Source organism: Parasteatoda tepidariorum, chromosome X2, assembly GCF_043381705.1.
Source record: "Parasteatoda tepidariorum isolate YZ-2023 chromosome X2, CAS_Ptep_4.0, whole genome shotgun sequence".
Lineage (NCBI taxonomy): Eukaryota > Metazoa > Arthropoda > Arachnida > Araneae > Theridiidae > Parasteatoda > Parasteatoda tepidariorum.
In genome coordinates, this window is record NC_092215.1 from 58,862,741 (window position 1) to 58,881,608 (window position 18,868).

General features: G+C 31.8%; 2 protein-coding genes across 6 annotated transcripts in view; both read right to left on the reverse strand.

The window, feature by feature from the left end:
• LOC107446506 (uncharacterized) overlaps positions 1-11,079 on the reverse strand; it is a 38,673-nt gene extending 27,594 nt beyond the window's left edge. The window contains exons 1-3 of one of the 5 annotated variants that reach the window (XM_016061180.3): positions 10,850-11,073; positions 9,831-9,971; positions 3,260-5,038 (exon numbers count right to left, since the gene is read on the reverse strand). In XM_016061180.3, coding sequence (XP_015916666.1) covers positions 3,260-4,892 — 1,633 coding nt within the window. In that variant the 5' untranslated portion in view covers positions 4,893-5,038; positions 9,831-9,971; positions 10,850-11,073. Of the gene's footprint in view, positions 1-3,259; positions 5,039-9,830; positions 9,972-10,814 lie in introns of all 5 variants that reach the window. The other 4 variants (XM_016061179.3, XM_016061177.3, XM_016061178.3 and 1 more) reach the window with 4 other exon arrangements.
• A 2,372-nt stretch (positions 11,080-13,451) lies between these two features.
• Positions 13,452-15,440, reverse strand: LOC139427280 (uncharacterized). The gene is made up of 2 exons (XM_071188354.1): positions 14,409-15,440; positions 13,452-13,578 (listed from the first exon to the last, which is right to left on the reverse strand). The coding sequence occupies exon 1, from the start codon at positions 15,413-15,415 to the stop codon at positions 14,789-14,791; it is 627 nt and encodes a 208-aa protein (XP_071044455.1). The 5' UTR covers positions 15,416-15,440; the 3' UTR covers positions 13,452-13,578; positions 14,409-14,788.
• Positions 15,441-18,868: the final 3,428 nt, after the last annotated feature.

Genomic DNA, 18,868 nt, shown 5'->3' on the forward strand with positions numbered 1-18,868 from the left:
TTGACAGACTCACCTTCTTTTTGAATTCGCCGATTGAACTGAGCTCGTTCGAATATTATGTTTCGTTTAACAACAAAGTGAGTGTCGAAACTATTCAAAACCTCCTGGAATTTCTTTTTATCCTCTTCCGATATACTGAGCGAAAGAAATATGTCCTCGGCTTTATCACCCATGACGTATATGAGAGCATCCACTTGTTCCTCTTCTGTTTTTGTTATTAGTCCAGAAGCAGTTCGGAAACGTAGAAATCTTTGCTTCCATTTAGGCCATTCCGAGGGAATCGAAAAAGGAAATGATTCTGGCGGCGTTATATGATATGCAGGAGCTGATGTCATGATGTAATTTCAGAATATCGAAGGAGAGTCAAAACTTACTGCGTTAATTTGTTTTCTTTTACCGCTGCCACCATGTGTTGTTATGTATTATATCAGTACATATTAAATAAATGAGCAGGATCTAGCATCTCGCAAACACGTTTAATAACAACTTAACGAGATACACAAACACAAACTAAACATAAATGCAAACTGAAACTAAAACTAAACAATTAGTACACAGTTACAGTTAATCTGGCTGATGCCACATAGACTTGCATAGCTGTAGAAAGTAAATAAACATGATTTTTTTTTCAAAAAGAAAAAAAGCAAATGTTAATTAAAATTCTACCTTTTGATAAAAAAAGCATGGAATTCAAATCTACATTATAGTTTATTGATGGAAATATCTATATTTCTAAAGCTTGAGGTTATATTAAAAAGAAATTACCTTAATATGCCAAAAATAGAAAGAAAAAAAAAAGCTGAGTTCAGATATTTTTTTCCTGATATAGGGTCATTCTTCCCTTTCAAAGTCTATTTGAAGCAGTAGGTTGAAGCAGTAGGTCAGCTGTTATTTTTTTTCTCATAATATGTTTATGGTATCTTCGAAATTATCAGATTTTCTCTTGTGAAAAAAAATTCCAATGAGTACATATATATTTTAAAAATGTTTTTTAAGTTTAACTTATGTATTTCGATATAGGATTAAAAATGAATATTTTAACATAAAAATATATAGATTGAATATTTATTTTTTGATGAATGACAACATTTATATACACAATCTGTTGCATTTATTTTGCCATTTTATAAATCATGAGAAAAAAAGAAAGAGATCAAAATTTTAAATTAAAATTATGGTGTGCTAATTGAAACTTTGTGTTACTAGTTAAAGTAGTATTCTTTAAATTATCTATTTTATCTTGTTTTTTAATTTCAATCATGCCTTTGTATCAAAAGGGTCGCTATGCATTATAATGAAAAATTATTTTAGTAAGTTAGAGCTTCTAAAATATTGTTATCATATAGTTTTAATATTAATTTAATTTTGATTAAACATTTATAAAGTTTTTTTAAGCATAAACTAACGCTCTTATAATGTATTTGAAAAAAAAAATCTGATTTAAATCAAAAAAAATCACGAACCCTGATTCAGAGGGATCAAAGGGCAGGCAGGGTGGGCTGCCTTTCTAAAAAGGCTTAGGGAGTACATTGTTATACCAAACAAACACCCATACTCAATTAAATGACACCATCCTACTTCTAAACAAATTTTTCGTTATCAATCTCAAAAAAAGTACAATACCGAAATTGAAACTTTCTTAGGAGAAAGTTATTTTATAAAAACACAATCACTCAAGCAAATCTTAAAAAAAGCATCTGCAAAATTTTAAAATTACCACCAATGTATCCATGCACAACGTGGATTATAGTACCTAATTCTGCCTTCAGCTTTTTCTTTTCTTGGCTGAATACAATCGGATGACATCATCCATTTATATTCATTATCACTTTTTTTTCTTCCATTCCAATAGATTTGGTAGACTATTTTTACTACAACTCACAAAAAAACGCATGTATTTACATTGATGAAAATTACCTTTCAGTTGTAACAGAATACATTTTAAAATGCAACAGATTATTACGTAATTTTGTGAAAGGCACGTCTAAGAAGTTTAAAATTTTGTGTAGGGTCCGTTTTAAGGACTCAGAATTTCATGAATGATTATGTGTCCAGTTATGGAGTTTTGTGAATTCCATAGACCTAATTCCTTTTTAGATTGACCCCTGGCTATGTCTTTCTCGTTCAGTTCACCCTTATCTTATTACAAAAAATTAGTAATTTCTGAGAATTTTTTTTCACTACTCGAAAATTGCCTAGTTGGAGATTAGTAGAGAATGACCCAACAGTAAATATTTATCGGGAATAGGAAATTATTCTCAGTTGAAGCAATGTAATTAATGGTGATAAATAAGTGAAAAAGAAATTTAAATGAGAGTGACTACAGAAAATGGATTGGCACATGGAATGAAAAAAAAAATATTTACAAAGAAAATTTTAAGGGTAAGAGAGAAACAAATATATCATTCTGATTTAATTATTTTCAAGTTACGAATCATTATTTGTTACAGACTTTTGAAGAATATATTTACGATCCATTATCTTATAAAAGCTTGTCTTATACCGCCATATCTTTTAAAAAAAAGAAGAGAAAAATGATACTATTTTCAGAGTAAACAATGCAAAACATATTTGCATGAACAGGGATCTGTTCAGGCCGAATTTACTACCGCTTAGCGGTACCTTCACAAATTCAATTTTAGGTGAAACGGTAGTTTCACAAATTCAACTTTAGGAAAAACGGTAGTTTCACAAAATACTTTTCTCTAAAATTTTAGTTTTGTATCCCTTAAGAAACGATAAATCTATATTTTTACCATGTTTTTGTATTGATTTTGTAATATAATTTTTAATTTTTCACAAATTATGTCTAAATTTTCACAAAATAGGTACCTTTCAGAAAGACCTAGACAGACCCCTGATGAATTAGCAATGATAGCCTTATTCTCAATACAAAAATGAAATCACCATAAAGGCTGTTCTGGCTCATACAACCAACATATATCGTAATAATTTAATTTCGAAATAGAAATAGGCCATGGCTTATTTACCAGAAATTACTGTGGCTGTTTTATCAACTTCGGTAAAAGAAATTATTGGCATCAAAAAAATAATAAATTACCTGAATTTTTGGGTAGAATTACGTTGTTTTGAAGGGGGAAAAAAAAACATCATTTGAGTGATCCAGTTTCTAGTAAAATTATGTACAAATGCTCGGTTTCAAACTTTAAATCAATTTTAACAAACATTGAAATTAATAAATAAAATTAAAAAAAATAAAAGTTAACAATTTAAAAATAGACATATAAAGGAAACTTACAAGAAGCAAAGTAAGTGGTTAATTCAATATGGTTATCTTCACAGTATTTCACATCAGATTCTTTCCAATATAGTTCTTTTTCTAAACTAGTTTCGACTAATTTTATTTCATCACATTCAGACTTGACACAAGCACTTTTCTCAGATTCTTGAGTGGAAGCATTGTCTGGATCACAGTCATCAAAACACAGTTTAACCATTTCATCATACTCTATTCCAAAAGTAATTTGATCTGGACAATTGTCCATAATAATCACAGGTTTCTTTTCTACCGGTTTAAATGCATTAGTTGAGGAACTAACACTACTAGCACTGCTGTACATAGAGTCTGGTTTTGAACCCGGTTCATCAATCATACTAGTAGTAGAATCTAAAGGAAAGCTAGAACTATAAGCAGAACTAGATGATGACATTTTATCAACATTTTCTAAATTATCTCCTTTAATATATTTTTCTGATGGAGGAGATAAGGTAGAAGATATGCTTTTTTGTAATGATGAATTGTAAAAACTAGGTTTCTCTAAATTAACTACAGTAGCTTGAATGGCATTTAAATCTTGTTGGGCCCACTCAGTTTGGGATTTTTCATCTTTTTTATCAGTAAATATTTTTTCAGAATCTGAAATTTTACCACCAGTGGAAATGTGAATTACATCAGCATATGAAGTTTGTGGAATGACACACATTTCATTAGTTCCTAATGAACTGGTAGCTGGTACCACATTGGGGCATTCAAGATCAGATCGAACACTGAAATCAGGAGATTTCATTTGCTCATTTTGAACATTGGTAGTTAAAGCTGGGTATATTTTGTCAGCATCTTTAAGATCTGCAGAGTTTTCAAACAATGAAGATACAGATATCTGTTGCCAATTATGGACAAAATAATCAGACTTCAAATTACGAAGTTGGGCATCTGGATCAACTTGAAGGGTAAAGTATTTATCAGGTATACTTATTGATGGAGCAAAATAAGAGTCTTCATTGGCAATTCTTACATGACTTTGTAAAAATGGGTCTCTTATTATCTGTGTAGTTACAAAACCTCGTGTATACTTTTCAGTAACAATTGCTGCATCACCACAAACTTTATTCAATGGAAACTTTACATATGGCATGTTACCTTTTGAGTTTTGATAACTAATACTTGAATGAGGTACTGGTGAAAAAAAATTATTTGTATGAAATGGTACCTTTGAACTAGTAGTTTTAGAATGGAAAGCTCGTTTTTCATGGTATCCAGATTTTCTATGTTTTGAAGTCTTTTGAACAGAGAGTTGTGTTTGATAACTTAATCCAAAGTTAGGTACTTCAGATAAAGGAGGAAAATTACAAAATGTTGAGTGCTGATTAAAAGAAAGATTGCCATTCAAATCAGGAGATGGTTCAACATTTTCTTCGTGAGGTGGTTTCAGAGACAAGTGAGACTTACAGTTATCACATGACTGTTTCAAAAAAGACTTTGAATCAGAATAAATATATTTCTTATTATCAAAAGGATTTTTAGATCTGGATATGTATGAAAATTTCCTAGGTGCATTAGACTTAATACCTAAATGGTTATTCTTTATAACTGGTTTTGAAACACCAACTTTTTTACTATTTATGTCCTTGCTTTTATCCATTTTATCCATAGATCATTTCCAAATATATTTTGAAATTTATAATGAAAATTTTAAACAAGATTAGAATTTAATATCTGAATAATCAAAGAAAACCTTTTTTTGTGGAAAAACTGTTTCAGCAAAGTACATCAGAATATGACAGATATTCACACAACCTAGAAGAGAAGATAAACAATATAAATATGCATTCAAAGATGAAATTCTTAAGTAATACCCTGGATTAGAAAAGGATTAATTGTTAACTTTGAATAAACGAGTATATGTGATAAAAATAACAGAAATCAAAATATATTGAACTAATAATAATTTATAAAATTAAATTTAAGGTAACTCTCATAAACTTATGGAATTCAAACTAATAAATACTTAAATTAACATAAGTCTTTTCAACAAGGAAAAATTTTGCACAGCAAGACATTTTTTAACATCAAAAATTTCGGATTTTTTTTTACATCCTTTGTAAAAATTTCCCCAGAGCTGCCTGAATCTCCCCCAAAACCTTGCCGGCAGGATCATATTCTGTTTGTCTAAGATAGGTACTCTGCCAGACATTCGTCTGGAGCTGTGGCGGTGACTATGGTAACGAGGTATGATTATTATAAGTAGGGGGTGCAGGGCCCCTCTTTAGGACTGGTTTTGGCGAGAGAAAAGGAGACCTCTTCATCGAAGCTACCATCCCTAAAATGCCCTCTTCTTGTTTCCATAGCACCAGACTGCCGCAGACTTATTGGCGGTCAGAGTACCTATCTTAGACAAACAGTATATTCTGCTCCCCAGTCTATAAATAATAACAACAAATATTGAGAATTAAAAGTAACTTTTATAAGTTGATATCAGACAACTATTGATGACTAGTTATCTGTTTTAATTTTTGCATAAAAGAATTCAAATCAGTATTTAGATTAATAATAATTAGCTACTCATAGTTGTTACCTGTGATATATACTGAACAGTTATAATATAGCAAAAAATATTGATTTCAAAGTATTAAGAGTACCATGTAAAAACATGGATACACATAAGTCATTATTACATAAAATTAACACATAAAAACCAATAAATACACATAAAAACCAAGTAGATACACATAAGTCATAATTATAGTAGTACATTATAAAAGTATATTGGGCATGATTTTAAATCTAATGAAAGGTTCCAAATGACATGAAAGAAACTTGCCCAAGATTTTGTCAGATTTCAACAGTATAAGACACTTTTCGAAGCCTCATGTCAAAAGCCCAACCCTGATATAACTGCCAATAGGGGGTTTGGATTATACTAGAATATACAGATAAGTAAGTGTTACTTATTCAGGGTTGAAACTCAAATCTGAAAAAAAAATTCCCTGTACATATTATAAGCGATATATTAAGAGGAAACAACAATTACTGAGCTCTTGCGTGAGCTATAGTGGGCTAACTATATATATTAGTTTCAATTGCTAGAAAAACAGCTGAACATACTTAAATAATGCTATAGTAAATGAAATAGTTTAGTATAGCTGAAATATCATGGTTAAATATCCTATAGATTACGCTTTGAGTAGTCACCATTTTTTAAAAGACAAAAGATAGAAACAAAATTCCCTGTATTTTCCCAGTTTGTAAAGAAAAAATCCAAATTCCCTGTATTTTCCCTGTTATTTTAGGTGATTTTTAAATTCCCTGTATTTTCCAGGTTTTCCCTGTTCTCCCTGTGGAGTGGCAACCCTGTTATTGATGGAAAAATGTGGGAGGAACAAAGGTTTCAACTCAATATTTTTTTTAATAAAAAAGTTAAACGTGTGACTGCCCGGAATTCACTACACTTTTTTTTAAGATTAAAAAACAGCCCGATTGCTTTGATTATTTGTGGGTTTTAACTCTAAAGTGATGCCCATGCCGAAAATCGACACCCATGTTCATTTTAAGTTTGATTGTCAGGTATAAATTTCGCCGGAAATTCCCTACATTGATTTTTTAATAAGGTTAAAAAATTACCAAGGATGATTTTTGCAATCCATTTACATTTATTATAACTTTGTAAGACTGTTTAGATTCCGCAAATAATAGTTATGTGTTTTATATTACTATGCTTTTATGAAATTTGCAGCATTTTAAAATCATAGTTTTGTATGACTCTATTGCTATATTTGTATGAAATTCATAATATGCAGGCAACAAAACTGTTGCCTGGCGGATAACATTTCATTTAGACCTGAAGGGTACGGAGTTGAACATCAGTAGTCGTTAACTCAAAATTTGGGTTGGCTGTTTAATGAAGGTTACAAAAAATAAATAAAATACAGGCATTTAAAGAATCTATTAGAACTAGAAGCAGGGTTGGGTTTTTGACGTCAAAAAGTGGTTTTTGACATGACAAGGGTATAATACTGGTTTAAACCGTCAAAAACCCGTCAAAAATGTCAAAAACTGAAGTTTGCCAAGAAAATATATAAACTTCAAAACTACCAACAGTTGCCATGCATTATATTGAAATTTAATTATACTATAGGTAATCAGCAGGTTTTAAAATATTTTTTAATTAAAATTAAGGTAAAATAACAGATTTAAAATCTCAGAAATTTATATTCAAATGCATGTGCAGAAAAATTTTGCACAAAAATTTTTTAAATATTTATATTTTAAAAAAAAAAATTTTTTTTTTGATACTTAAGAAAATTAAAAGTTTATTACTATGCATTTTTGACATATAAGGAACATATAACTAATATTTATAAGGAACTTACAAGTTATGTTGTATAAATACAAACTTGATACAAGTGTATAAAAAATTTTTTTTAATGTTATACCGAATATCTTTATTATCCAGTATGTTAATTTGAATTTAAAAGTAGTTATATTTGTGAATAATGATAAATATAATTCATATTGTTTATTATATTTATTTATAATTATTACACTTATCATTTTAAAACAATTTTTATCTCTTAATTTTTTTTTCTCCACTTGTATTAAGAATACAAATAATGCATATCTTGAAAGCAAGAAGTAATTATTCAACAGCTGAATATTTAGATATTCAACAAAACTATATAGTATTCAGCAAAATGAAATTCACAAGTATTTGGATAAACTAAATTTTCAGCATAGTAAATGAATAGGCTGAATATACTGTAAATCGACACTAACTACTCTGTGTATTTAACAGAAAGCACTTAAATTTGTATTGTCTTATGTTAAAAAGATTATTAAGAAGATTTAAAAGAATATTAAAAAGATTTTTCTTTAAAAGATGTCTAATGTACAAAACTGCTAATGTTTATCTTTAAAAATGTCTAATTTTTAGTATAATCTATACTATACACTAAATTTGGTTATAAATAAATTTCTTAATAATATCACTGCAGATTTTCAATAACACATGAAAATGAATACATAATATTACAAAAGATGTGAGCTTTCAAAAGTACAAGATTTTGGTTACTATTCAAAATATAAGTGTTTCTTCAAAATTTTAAATTTATTTTTTCTAGAACATATTTAGAAACACTATCCTTTATAAAAAATATATATTTTCATTTTGATAATTAAATTTCACATATGAATATAGGTTTTTGACATTTTCGACATTTTTGACAGTGAGGTTTTTGACGTGACGATTTAAACTGTCACATGTCAAAAACCTGCCAACCCTGACTAGAAGAGACTATTACATAACTTTTATAATTATTTCAATAACTTAATAATTAAATATGACATTCAATTTATTTTTACTTAGCCAAAACTTTATTAATTACTAAATATAAACTACATAATTTTCTTATAAAATTAATATTATGTCATATCATTGAGATTGAAAAAAAATCTGATAAAATAAAGAGCATAATGTATTTCCATTGGCCATTTCTGCTATGCTAAAAATTTTTTTGCGCTTTAAATAATTTAATACATTTCCATATGGTGAAGATTTCAAAAATATATTAAAAATTTTTTGGTCAAAACTTTTTTAGAAAGTACAGTAGGGAACCAATTATCCGGAACGATCGGGACCATCGCTATTCCGGATAACTGATTTTTCCGGTTTTCTGAATCGATACAAAAAGCAGTTTTTTTTTTTTTAATTGTTAAACCCAACTAAAAAAAAACAAAAATAGTTGGAAATAATCTTAAAAAGAAGAAAAAACGATGAAGTAATACACTAATGATTATTTCCAAAATGATGGTAAGGTAAACATCTTTCAAAAAAGAAAGAAAAATCTTATGAGGAAAAAAAACATTTTTTTAAAAAAAATGGCGGGAAAATTTATCAATATATATTTTTTAAATATATTTTTGGTTTTCTGATTTCCGGATAACGGGTTCTGTACTGTATTCAAAATGGTAGAATAATCTGCGAAAAATATTCAATGATGTGTGAAACTATAATAATAGCTGCAGCAATAACAGGAAAAAAAGTTGGCAAACTGAAATACCTTTATTTAAAAATCATTTCTGGGAAGAAAATTTTTTTTTTAAAATATAAGCTTTATTAGATGGTTTTTTTTTAAACGCAGCTGGGTCTTAAGGGCAGGCAAGTGGGTAGACAGGCCTGGTGCTAGGTCTATAACTTTTATCTCAAAAGTATAAAAATGTAAATGATTGTCATTTAAACAAAGATAGTAAAGAAAACTAAATTGTAAACTAGCTAAAATAATTACACTTCACCAATATAATTTAGCTTTCATTACAAGAGCTTTAATTCTGATATAAGATAATCTTTGCTCCTTTAGGATATCTAGACAGATTATAGTGATTTAAATTATATCTAAAGTCAATTTATTGCAATTATGAGAAACTATCAGCTTTAGTGAAATAAAATTGTTTCATGCAACTTGAAAAAGTCATTAGGCAATTCTACCAAAAGTAAACCTGTCAAAATTTTAAACTAGCAAACTTGACATATTTTATATCACTTTAATGCTTAAAATATTACGTTACTTGATTTTAATTAGCATGTAATCAATACCTCTATTTTCAGCTAAAAACTCATTATCATTTCTAAAAAAAAGAAATCCATGAAATTATTGACATAAAGAGGATTTTTCTGTATCGTGATCTGTGGCAGAATAATAGCGTTAGCAACTTCAGGACGGCAGCATGCGAGAAACTAAAAAAAAAAAAAAAAAACATCACTGAAAGGGTCCAACTCAAAGGATATGGCTAGTAGCTACCCACAGGCAAACCTCTTAAATGTTTTGTTTTAATTAAAAATTTCCCTTTAAAATCAATTTGGCACTATTGTGATTGTAGTTGCAGTGGCAGATCATGATAGAGAAATATCCAGACATAAACCACAATTTTCAATATTTAATAAAATATTATCTGCATTTCATCTATTTTAATTATTTTTAGTAACATAATACTACAATAAAGCAAATAATATTTTTCCTGATTAGCCAAATTATTTCAAGTGAGTATATTTTCTTTTCAAGCATACCAATTTTTATAAAATTGGTTTTACAGCCATCTTGTGTTTCTACATGGCATATGTTTATTGTTATGTAAAAAAACAAGAACTTGACTTAAAGAGAAAGTAAATAGAACAAATGGCACTCGGAAATAATGGTGAGAAATCAAATAATAATGTCAGTTGAAATGAAACGAACGTTTGAAATATATAAACAAATTATAAAAATGGAATACTTTTAAAATGATTGCGATCAACGCACTTGATTCTGTAGTGTTTACCTGATCACCGAAATAGAGTTGGCCAAATCTTCATTCTAAATAACTAAGTTCTATATAAAATTAAGTAACTAGAGTTAAAGATATCGGACAATCAAATGACTTAGATAACTTGAAAAGTTATGCACAAGGTAAGGAATCATTTTAATAGCAATATAAGTAATGGGTATAAATCTAGAAAAAGAATACTTAGGTACTATCGCAGAACCCCCAAAAATTGTTTTACTTTATAATGGTAATAATATTTAAAATATCATAAACTTACGTAATAAACAGATAATCACAATCTACAAGACTTACTGAGAACACTAAATTCCAATCAATAGTAGGCCCAAGAAATAAGAAGTACAAGAACTAAGGAAAATTTTCTTAATCTTAAATAGTCACTGAGTAACGGAAAATAATAAAAATATTAAATAAATATTGTGATCAATTGACAAAATTGAACTTTTCTTTACGCACCGCAAAATAAACAGATTTTACAATTTACAAATCCCTTTCAATTACACAATACATTAACGGTCACGATTAAAAGATCGAACTTAAACTTAAAATGTTTCAACCTTAGGGAGCATTCTCTTTGCTTAAAATTCGCATGTGCGATGGAGTGAGCATGAGCTGTTGTTGTAGTTGTAGTTCATTTACGTCGCACTAGAGCTGCACAATGGGCTATTGGCGACGGTCTGGGAAACATCCCTGAGGATGATCCGATGACACGCCATCACAATTTTGATCCTCTGAGCGAGCATGAGCATTCTCACCAAATGTGATTGTCTTAGGGCCGGGCTAGCTTGGTCGGTAGGGCGCTGGGCCCATATCCAAGAGGTCGTGGGTTCGATCCTCGCCGGCCGAAGACTCCCCGTGTAGTAAATTGTGACTGATGCACGTTAAATCTGTCGAGTCTCAAAGTCCTCCATGTTCCCACAACAAATCAACACCTCTGGGGGTACTGATCCAGGAGTTTCCTTGTCTTCTGGATTGGTTCAAAATTACAAGGCTACGGAGTTGAACGTAAGTAGTTGTAAACCCATGAAATTGGGTCGGCTGTTCAACGACGGTTATAAAATAAAATAAAATGTAATTGTCGCACGGGTGATCACGGGTGAAAAAATATGAGAACCTGATTGGTGAAGGCTGTTGACAGACTTTTTAATCTAACACACATATCTGATTGGCTTATACCATCATCGTTTTCATCATTATTGCTTAATCATTCTTTTTGGTTTATAACATTTGGCTTTCCGATCTCTTGTTTGGCGAAAAATAATTATTACGCGAATTTAATTTTTCCATCGCCATTGAATTTTGTTTGTCTGATTACGTGGGAGGGAATGGGGTTGAGAATCTGGGGGATGAACACTTGGGAGAATTATTTCAGGAGTTTGTTGTTCCTTTCCCCCCTGTTCTTGAACATTTTCTATGGATGAAGAGGGATGAGAGTGTTTGGGCTGTTTGGAAGTGGAAAGGATTTTAAAGATCAAATCGTAGTGTCATTTATTTTTTCAAACATTTATTACGAGAAATTTTCTCTTAACTTTTACGTACTTTTTTTGAAAAAATTTAATTTGTTTGTATTCAATTATCCATATTGATTTATGATTATTCGCTTCTAATTGGCAATCGAAGTGGGCCACAAATGGCCCAGAGCGAACTCTCTTTATATCCCTTATGAAAAAATCGAGGTATAAATGAGGTATAAACGAGGTATATTTTAAAGGTATAAAGGAGGTTGTTATTTAAATACGTCGTTAAGGTTGAAAAGGGTGCAAATGAATACCTCAAAATCAACCTTAAATATACTTCCAGAGGTAGTATATATGTTTCAACCTGAGGTGTTTAATTTTACATCTGTGGAGAGGTAGATATTTACTACTTTAAAGTGTTTCATTTTCAACCTTGGGTTATTACTTATCAGCCTGAAGTATATTTTTTTACATTTGTGGAACTATTTATTCAACAACCCAAGGTGTGTCATTTTACACTTCAGGTTATTATAAATCAATGTATTTTGTTCGACTTCAGGTAATTATTTTTCAACCACAGGTATCTAATTTTATGTGGGATTTCCTCAGGTGTAATTTTTGATAGTTGGAAAGGTGATTTGTTACTAACGTGAGGTGTATTATTTTCAACCTCAAGTATAGGTTTTTATGCTTGTAAAGGAAATTTTTTTATTCAAACTAAAATACGCCATTTTTCACTTCAGGTTGTATTTTTTTATGCTAATGCAGGTAATTAAATATAATTAAAATGTTTCACCTTAGACTGCTAATTTTTAACCTAAAATATATATCTTTTCACTTGTAGAGGTATTTATCACTCTGGAGTTTTTAATGATACACATTAGGTAGTAATTACTTATTAACTTTCTACGGTCTGTCCTGATTTTCGATGCTAATCCTAATGATAAGAAACTATTTTCTAAGCACATAGGCGGAATACAGAAAAGTCTTTCGAAAGAATTTTCGACTGATTTCCATGTATTGGGTGAAGAAAAGTAAAATGTAATGCAAAGAATCTATCTTCCTTTAATTTTGAAATACAACCCATTAGAATTTATTCTTTTTCACACAATTCAGAATAGGAATTTTTACTTAACTCCTTTAAGTTATATTTTGTGAACCTTGTGCTAATTTGTAATTAAATAGTCCATAAATTTTATTAATCTAGAATTAACATGTAGAGTTGAATAATATTAAGTATGCTGATTCGTAAACCTTAAAAGAACATTTCAAATATGTAGTGTTTCTGTAATTTTAATAAGTTCAATTAAATTATCGTGAAAAGAGGATACATTTGTTACAAAAATATGTGGGAACTCATTTATATAGGACAGATGTTAAAGGTGCTCATTTTTTTCAAAAGCGAAATAGTAACAGCAAATTTAAATAATTTAGCCAGCTTACATATAAAAACTTTTATTAACAAAAAATTTTTTTTTTTCGTTTAAGAAATCAAAATTTTAGACAATTACTCTGCTTTTTCTGCAAGCTGAAATGCTGTGGTCACGTTATTTGGAGCATTGGAACCTATAAATAAAAAATTTGCGAGAATTAGCGGAACGAATTAGAATTAGAATTAACGGAATTAGCGAGAGTCATATTTACATTGATAAGGACAAATTTTAAAAGATTAGAATAATATTTTAGAGCTTATTTCGTTGCATAAATCACATTTTATTATTATTTCTATTCAATTTTAATTAAATAAATGGTTACTTTAGTAGCAGCAGATGAATAAAAATAATAATAATGACCTGCAAAACTCTCCTGCCAGTATATTTCAATTCTTTATTTTGACTGTTTAAACATATCACTTAAAAAGGATAATTTTTCTGTAAGATGCATATAAAAACTGTTGTAGAAATAACACGCTTATTGAAATTCTTAATTGTCCAATAATTCTACCCACCATTTTTCATTATGGGTTGTTATATTGATGCTTAATTTTTTTTCTCAACAAATTTTGAATAAATTCAATTACACTGGCCTGCTTGCTTAAACTTTTAGTCCAATTTCGCAAATGAAATTGTACTAAAACCAATTTTCAATGCTGATTCCGAAAATAATTGTCTATCACTTAAGGTTTTTAAAAACAAAAAGTCATTTTCAACCTTTGATTTAATGTTATCAAGAATCAACCATCTTTTAATAAAAGAATGTAGGACATCAATTTTTTGTGATTTTCATGCCTAATCGAAATAAAACCATTATTAAGTTTATATGTTAACTTGCCTGAGAGAATGTTTTAAAATAATGCTATAAAACAATGTTTTCAAACATCAAAGATCATGTAAACTAGTATTATCAGTAATTTTTTAGGTGAAAAGATTTCATTGAATCAAAGGAGAATAATTTACCTGTCTTTTTTCTTTTTGGTGTATATTTAGAGTTACTCCCAGGGGAAGGCTCTCCAGTTACTTGTCTCGACTTCCTCCTAGCTGCAGAGCACGTATTATTGACAGCCTGATTCAAATCTTGAAATTCTGGATGTGTAGGGGAAGTTTGGGTTTATTTGTACTTTTACCAATTCACATAAATAATGAAAGGTCAGAAATTAACTCTAACTATTTATTGAAAGGACAAAACACATATAAAATAAAACAAGGATAAAAAAATACAAGAATTTGGAAGAGGGGGTTTTGGGCTCGAATTAAACGTCCGTATTTTATGGCGGTTCCTGGCAGACTGTCTTAGTTCACCGCCAGAGGCGCTATAGTGGGGGAAAGAGGAAAGCTTGTCACACTACGCCTCTGGTTCCGATTAAACGTCTCGTTGAGGGACCAGCACTTTTTGGTCTTTTGTTTCTTCTGAGGGTCATCAAGGTTTTCGGGTCAGGTTCAAGAGTCTTTGGTCTGCCTCGTTTACGTAAAGGTGCCACCGGCACTGCATTTTCATCAGAACACTTTTTCAATGCAGATACATGATACTGTCCTAACGGTTCATTTGGCTTATCAACGTGGGCCACTTCATACGATGTTGGGGACCTTTGGGTGAGGATGATGTACGGCCCCTCTCTCTTTGGCATGAACTTGACCGACTTTGATTTTGCAGCATTGCTCTTAGGATGCAAAGTAATCCATACTTTATCACCAGGTGCGTACTGTGGTGATTTTTGACGCTTTTGATCTGCGTGGGTCTTTCTCTGATCTTGTTTGGATTCAACTCTATCTCGGATGTCATTAGAGATATTGGCTAATCTTTTTAGGTAGGGAGTGATCTCGGGCACGAAATTATCGTTGTTCACGATGGCACGAAAATCACTCGTAACGTCATCTATGGTTCTCATTTCTCTTCCAAACATGAGAAATGATGCTGTTTCGCCAGTTGTTTCACACTTTGCACTGTTCATGGCGAATCTAATCATAGGAAGTTTTTCAGCCCAGGAAGTGTGATCTCTTGTCCCACAAGGATTGCAAGACGTGGCTTCAGGTCACGATTTTTCAACTCTGCAGGGTTTGCCTGAGGGTGATATACTGGTGTGAGGTTCTGATCTATTTTCAAAAGGAAACACAATTGCTGCATGACAGCAGAGACGAACTGAGTTCCGTTATCACTTATTATTCTTCGAGGAATCCCATAGCGAAGAAAGATATCTTCTACAAGAACATTGGCGCATTCTTTAGCAGTGGCTGTAGTGAGAGAAAATAATTCTACCCACTTAGTTAAACAATCTTCCACTATAAAATCCCAGGATTTACCCTCTTTAATTGTGGGTAATGGTCCAAAGAGATCTATTGCTAAGGTTTCAAATCGTTGACTGTATATTGGTGTCTGCAGAAGTCCACATGGATTTTGATTACTGGCTTTATATCTGGCGCATTCAACACAACTCTTAACATAGGTAGCTATGAAGGATCTCATAGCAGTCCAATAGTATCGTTGATTTATTCTATTTAATGTTCCCTCTACTCCGTAGTGTCCAGCACTTGGAGCGTCATGGTGTAATTTTAAAATTTGCGCTCTTTCATGCAAGGGTACTACCAACTGTGCTTCTTCAGCATCTGAAGCAGGAGAATATTGGAATAATACGCCTTGGTTCATTATATATCCTCTTTGTGTCCAATTGGAATAGTCTACTCCTTTTTCTGGATCTTCAAAACATGTAATTATTTTCTTAAGTTCTTCATCTTTCATTTGCTCTTCTCTTATTTCTTTGGGTGTTTTCTTAGGGAAGTCTACGGAAATTGTGGAAGCTTCGCAGAATACTTCATCAGTTTGACATATAGGTCTTGAAAGCATGTCTGCCACATAATTCGATTTCCCGGGGAGGTATTCTATCTTAAGATTGAACTTTTGCAGCTGCAGGGTCCATCTCGCCAGTCTTCCAGATGGAGATTTTAAACTCATGAGCCATCTGAGAGGTTGATGATCGGACGAAATGATGACTTCGGTGCCTTCCACGTATCCTCGGAATTTCTGAAGTGCCCAAATGACAACAAGGGCCTCACACTCTGTTGTCGAGTAATTCCTTTCGGCAGAACTCAGCAATCTGCTTGCGTATTCTACAGGATGTTCTTGAGTTTCGTGTTTTTGCAAAAGGACAGCACCCAAAGCGTAGTTACAAGCGTCTGTCCGTATGAGGAATGGTTTAGTTTCATCCGCTTGCTTTTGAATCGGAGGAGAAATCAAGCATTTTTTTAGTTCTTCAAATACCTTTTGCTGTTCAACACCCCATTCCCAAGAGGCAGCTTTCTTTGTCAAATTGGTAAGTGGTCTGGTAATTTCGGAAAAACCAGGAATACATTTTCGATACCATGAACATGTTTGTATAAACGACTGAACTTGTTTCACGTTTCTTGGAGAAGGCATTTACTTTATCTGGGTCTGTTTCAATTCCCTCAGATGTTATCCAAAGTCCTAGATACTTTACTTTAGAACATGCGAATTTGCATTTCTTTTTATTTGCACTAAGTCGAAATTTGTCAAGACGGTCAAAGACATCTTTCAGATCTTGGATATGTTGTTCAAAGGTAGGAGACAACACAAACAGATCATCTAGGTAAACCAGCAGTTTTACTGAAGGAAGTCCGTTGCGGAAACGATCCATCAGGCGTTGGAACGTTGCTACAGCGTTTCGTAAACCAAAAGGCATTCTTTTGAAAAGCCGGAAGAACAGATGAATGCTGTTTTATTTCTGTCAGCTGGGTTGACTTCCACCTGATGATAGCTAGCTGTTAAGTCAATGGTTGACATATATTTACATGTCTTTGAATCATACCATAAATCATCCATTCTGGGTAGCGGATATGTATCGGGTAAAGTTTTCTCATTTAGTTTTCGTTAGTCCACGCAGAGTCTATAACCGTTCGGTTTTGGAACTAAAACCACGGGAGCGGCATAAGGCGACTCGCACTCTTCAATTATATCCTTCTCAAGCAAATCATCAATTTGTCTCTTCAACTCTTCTTTCTTAGAATGAGGTAATCTGTACGAGGGAACAGATACAGGAGGATGATCACCAGTATTGATGTAATGTTTTGCATATGGAGTCGCATCTCCCCCTGGTTCGAAGATTCTTTCATACTGTTTCAACATGGTGTTGAGTTTGTTTTTTTCTTCCCTTGACAGTTGTTAACCTTCTTCCTCTCTCAGTTGATAAGTATCGGATTCAGCACATGGCATATTCTTGATATCACACAAGTTGGCTTCCTCAGCAAAATTAAATTTTCGTCGGGGAAAATCGTTAAAGAACCATCTGCGACTTTTCAGATCAAGGGCGATACCAGCGTCTTGAAGGAAATCTGTACCAAGGAGAGTACGATTATCTTTTGCATGGGGTAATGCAATTACGTTTGTTTTAAAGACTCTTCCTTCAAGTCCTATATCTACCCATACCCAAGTAGTGAAGACTTCCACTTGCCGTTTTTCTCCGTCAGCAAGTGTCATAGTGAGTTGGGTCTCTTGAAAGTCTGCACCTTCTTGTTTGAGAATTTGATACAACCGTTCTCCAGCAATACAATGGCTTGCTCCACTGTCAGCACATGCAGTACCTAAGAGTCCATTTACTGTTATACTCAAAATAGCTAATTGTGATGATTCGTCTACACATGACTGGAAAAGGACGTTCCCAACACTAGGAGAAGAGTTTGTGCTAGGTGGATTGCATTTAGAACAGCGAGATTTAATTATGCCAGGTTCACCACATCCATAGCACCTTCTACCAGTTCTGTTCTCTTCAAATCTGTCGTTGTTTACTTTATGATCTTGATCATCATACATAAAATCATTTCTTCGCGGAATTCTTTCATAATTAGAAAAGTCCTGCTTGTTATGACTTTGAACTCCAGTATCTCGCCTATTTTCTTGTCTGAAATGATGCATGTTATATTTCTGGTCATATTGTACCCTGGGATTACGCGAATACTTGTTTTGGTTATAAAGTCTTTGTGATTCTGTTTGTTTCAAATTAAGCTTCTTTTCTGGATTTGATTTCTGCAAATCTCTTTTGCTTAATCTAAGATTTTCATACACATCCATTTTCTCAATTAAATCTTCAGGCGTTTTCCATTCACACCAGACATCTAAGAAGTGCTCTTTAGCTTCTGGAGTACTTCTTTTCTTCATTTGATCGACGATCATCAAGTTTTTCAATTCATCAAAAGTTTTATTGTCTAATTCCATTAACTAATTTTCGAAAAAAGTTTGGAGTTCGAAATGAAAATCTTTCCAAGTTTTCTCAGGTGTTTTTCTGCGAGTGGCATACTACTGTCGAAGCTTTTCTGCACTTAGCTTAAATCTTTTCAGAAGCATTTCTTTGATATAGTTAAAATCTTGAGCTTTATCTTCTGCTTCTCTTGCGATGAGTTGCGCAATATCG